The sequence below is a fragment of the Rhagoletis pomonella genome, unplaced genomic scaffold (assembly GCF_013731165.1).
Source record: "Rhagoletis pomonella isolate Grant_MI unplaced genomic scaffold, Rhpom_1.0 Rhpom_scaffold_00010, whole genome shotgun sequence".
Lineage (NCBI taxonomy): Eukaryota > Metazoa > Arthropoda > Insecta > Diptera > Tephritidae > Rhagoletis > Rhagoletis pomonella.
The window spans coordinates 8,493,942-8,498,417 of NW_023458564.1; the positions used below are offsets into that span (position 1 = coordinate 8,493,942).

At 43.6% G+C, this 4,476-nt stretch overlaps 2 protein-coding genes across 3 annotated transcripts in view; both read right to left on the reverse strand.

The window, feature by feature from the left end:
* The window catches only part of LOC118746001 (integrin-linked protein kinase-like), a 263,182-nt gene that overhangs the window by 253,224 nt on the left and 5,482 nt on the right, over nt 1-4,476 (reverse strand). The gene's annotated exons all lie outside the window — the stretch shown is intronic.
* Nucleotides 3,580-4,346, reverse strand: LOC118746007 (multifunctional methyltransferase subunit TRM112-like protein). Its single transcript, XM_036479726.1, has 3 exons — nt 4,178-4,346; nt 3,953-4,054; nt 3,580-3,894 (listed from the first exon to the last, which is right to left on the reverse strand). Exons 1-3 carry the CDS (start codon nt 4,253-4,255, stop codon nt 3,700-3,702), a joined length of 375 nt encoding a protein of 124 aa, XP_036335619.1. The 5' UTR covers nt 4,256-4,346; the 3' UTR covers nt 3,580-3,699.

Below are 4,476 nucleotides of genomic sequence, written 5' to 3' on the forward strand. Positions count from 1 at the left end.
TGTACTCCACCAAGGTGGTTTCTTTTTGCCTCTCGGCTTTACCATGGGGCAGGCCTGATCCAGAGCCTTGCCACATGCCGCAGTAAAGCGATTTGCCAGCCTATCTAGGTCCCTAGAGCTTCCTGGAATTGCTAGTGTGGTTCTTGAGAGCCGTTTGTCAAGCTCTCTTCTGTACTTATGCCAGTCGGCTTTCCTTAGATTTCTTTTGGCAGGTACCTTGGACGGGACCCCGTCTAAGTCGAATTGGATGAAGCGATGATCAGAGAAGGAATGCTCATCAAGCACCCTCCAGTTCCTGATCATGACCTCCGCATCTTCTGAGACGAGGGTAACATCCAGGACCTCTCTTCTGCTCTTCGTTATGAAGGTAGGCTCGCTACCCCTATTACTTATAACTAAGTTAGATTTTAGTATGAATTCAAAGAGTGACTCACCCCGTTCATTGATGTCTCCACTTCCCCATGTGCTATGGTGTGCATTTGCATCACCTCCTAGAATCAGGGCCCCGTCCCAGCGCTCCACTAAATGTTCGACCGGTAGGGTTGGAACAGGCCTGTCATGTGCCAGATACATCGAGGCAAGCCTTATTTGTCGTCCGTTCGCCTCCAGACTGATGGTGGTGGTGTCCTCGTCACTGAACTGAGGAAGAAACAATATTTTTAGTTTGGTACTAACAAGGATGCAGGCCCTTGGTTTACCTATTGTAGCTCCACTTATCAAAGTGTGCTCTGCCGACTTCAGCCCGCATATTCCATGCCCTATCACCCAAGGCTCCTGGATGAGGGCGATGTCTGCTGCCCCCTTGGAGAGCTGGAGCAGCAGTGCAGCCGACGCTGCTTTGCTGTGGTGGAGATTAATCTGGAGGACGCGAACCATCTTGGCCGCACCTTCCCACCCCCTCCACCACTGTTGAGTTCGCCTCGTCGTCATCTGACATCAGCTCCTCTTCCGTGTATTGCCGGAAGATATGGTCGACTCCCAGAGAGGATGTAGATGAGGCGTATCCACCAGCCAGGTCATCCATCGGATTGGCCTGGTTGGATTCCTCGTCCACCTCATCCTCGCTGTTGTCTGCTTCCGGCTCAACTTCGTTGCCTCTTGCTGCGTTCACGTCGTTCGTGTACACCCTTATCTTTGCGGTGTCGAAACCGTAATTGATGACGCCCCCCAGTCTTTTCGAGGAGTGGCAACGACTCCTTATTTAGCAAAAGGACCGCCTGACGAGTCGCCTTTGTGCTGTGCTCTAGCCGCACCACCTTCCAATTGTGAGAGGGTAACTCGGGATTAAAGAGCCTTATAATCTCAAGCACTCTCTCTGGTTCGGTCGGTTTGGCCGGTATCCATGCCCTTGCTCTGGGCCTGGATGGGATGTCCTTGAAGTCCACAGCCCGTAGCATCGCTCCGGGGTAGACCTCTCCCAGCATGGCCATCGCCTTCTTGTACATGCCCGCCGACCTTTCATCGTCGCACGCGACGATCTTGACGTTACCTTGGAACCAACCTGCGTCCCGGCATATCGGAGGTGGTCCGGGGTGCTCCCGAAGCACGCTGACGCAGATGTTCGCCAATTCCGCTTTAACCCATTTCCAATGAGCTCTCAGTGCCAAATCGTCTTCCTGGTTCTCATCGAGCACACCCAGGAGGATCCGATTTTTGGCTACCTCAGCAAAGGTGGGGCCTTGCGTCCTGGCTCTTTTTGACTTATTTTGCGCAACCTCCATCGATCTATTGCGCTTTTCCGCAGCTGGTGGCTCTCCGAGCACCGGCAGCTGATAGTCGGGCACTATCGTCATTGCCCACGCTATCTCCGACCGGATCTCTTCCACGTGACAGGGCAGCGCCCTGCTACATAGGTCCGGGGTTAATGCGGATCTCTTCAAGATCCTCATGGCAGCCTTCCTGTGCTTGGCAATGGCTGCGTTTGGTGGTGGCCTGTCATCAGGCCTTGTAAATGCCGTAGGAGTAGGGGGAGGCGGGGCCCGCGCATCAGCTCTGGCGCCCCCTGGGGCTGCAAGCTGCAAGCCAGGTTTGCCTTCACTGGTGCCGGGAAAATCCCGTTTCGGTTCCCCCACCCTCTTCCTTTCCGCTTTTGTGGATACGCCTGACCCCGGCATCGCCAGAGGCTTACGTACCCCACTAGTGCTGGCCACGGTGACTTTAGATCATTTACATATATTTCATTTCCACAATGCCTTAACCGCAGTTTATGCAATTGGAAATAATAAAAGCAAACGAAAGGCTGCATTTCTTTATTCATTCTAAACGTTTGGAATAAACTTTTGTTTATTTATTCTTAAGAACGTTCCTGATGATATGTTAACGTATATTTCAAACGCATTCTGTTTATTCCGGCTGTGAAATGCGATTATCCGGAATGTATAAAGAAACGCAGCCAATGTAAAAAAGTAACTTTTAGCAAAAAACCGACTTAAAAACAATATACATATCTATATATTGCATGATTCAATGATCGGATCTAAACCAAATTAGTATGGGACCACAGTGGTGCAAAGTTATGCGGTAACATACATAAAAACAAACAAAACAATATTCCGACGAACTGATAACCTCCTTCTTCCAAAAGTCGGTTAAAAAGTAAAAAGTAAGGAATAAATCTTGCTTGATCACCTCATTTCAAAATTCTTGGAACTTAGCTCAGCTGGTAACTGCAGCCAAGCTTTTGGTGGAAATGGGCTTCAAATGTTTTTCTAAATCACAAAAAAGGTAAGTTGATTATATGGTTGTTTTGAATAAATTCGGATATCCTCTATCCGAGCTGGATCGGTGAGCATCCTAAGTTGCATTAGACTAAGGTAAAGTCACTGTTGGGCATATTTTAATTGTAATTAATTGTTGATTGTGATTTTCTGTAGTTAACATTTAACAACTTTATAATTGCGCATTTTATTAAATATTAACGATTAAAAATGATTTGAGAAACCTTCGATAAGCGCTATAGCGACTAATTACAGCCAGCAAATACTTTCTCTAACGTAAGAGAAATAGTTCGATTTTACATTAGAATTCTAATATAGTTCTCGAATCGATTGGTTAGAGAATGCTTAGATATCTAACATCTTTCTTGATAGGGACTAAGTCCTTTTTTTAGAGAATGCTATAAATCTTGACAGTTTCGCTAATGGTCTTCTAACCTTCTACCTTATGCCGAATTTCCACAAGGCTCTGAAATGACAAAAAATTAGAGGCATTTAAAAAATGCCATATGGAGATAAATTAAATTTCCATTTTTTTTACGTTTTCTAATCGCTTTCTAACCTAAATGTTTGTAGGGTACTAAAAATGTACATATCGCTCGTTAACTTCAGTAGTGTCATAATCCTAAATATACAAATTTTGAGTTGAGTATGCGGAAATTACTTCTACCTCTTCTATGTTATGTGAAGATTTCATAGCTGTATCGATTACCAGTATCTCACTAGAACAAAATATGTATTGAAGTAAATGAGCGATATGAGCGAATTGAATACCTCTTATAGTGAATTAAACATGTTTCAATAAATATTAAAAACGAACTCTAATTTGCGGGACCATTACCTATTTAAAACAACTCAAAAACCAATCTTTTTTAAATAACTAACCTTTCTTTCATTTAGAATATATAAAAATAACTTAATATATACATTTCAGTAAGTAAAAGAATCATTGACGTGAGCAGCCACTTATGTACTTATGTATATCTTAAACCTCATCTTCATTTAGTAACATATTTGGTATACCCTCTGTTATGGGGAAAATACGCCCCGTTTCGGGACACTCCAATTGCCCTTCAAGCACATCGATTTCGAGTAGCAAATGATGGAGTTTCTTTAACAATTCTTCATTCTCAGCAATATTCGTGGGTTGTTCGGCGGGAATGTCATCACCCAAGTCAACCTAGTGAAAATAATAATACAGTAAGTTGCAAAATTTAGAATATTCTCAACCGACTTACCACTTCCGCAGCCAAACGTATTGCTGACCAATCCAGTCGAGGAAGTAACCGTTCTACGAATGTGGGATTGAATTCGCTTTCAATAATGTCTTTTTTTGCAATCTGCAAAAAAATAGCATTGAAAAAATTGTGGAAAAAATAAAAATAGCTTCCTCCCCCCGACATGTTTTGATCGGTGTATACAGTATTCTAGTGGCATATGCACTGCTGCGATAAATATCTTACCGTCAACTTTAGCGGAAATCCAACCTTCACACCTTTTATGGCTTTAGATGTTAGAAAGTTATAGGTACTAAGCCTCATATTGTTCTTTTATATTAATATTATAAAAATTGTTAATAACCAATTGTCTTTACCACGTTCTTAAACAAATGCATTGACAGTGCTGCCATGCTGCTAAAGATTCTTTAGTGACTCAACGACTTTTGAAACACAGCCGGGTATACGCGGTTGCATTTATTGCAATATTGTTACGATTATCCTCGAAACCTTGAGGGATTTCCCAAATATACTCGGGCTCGTAT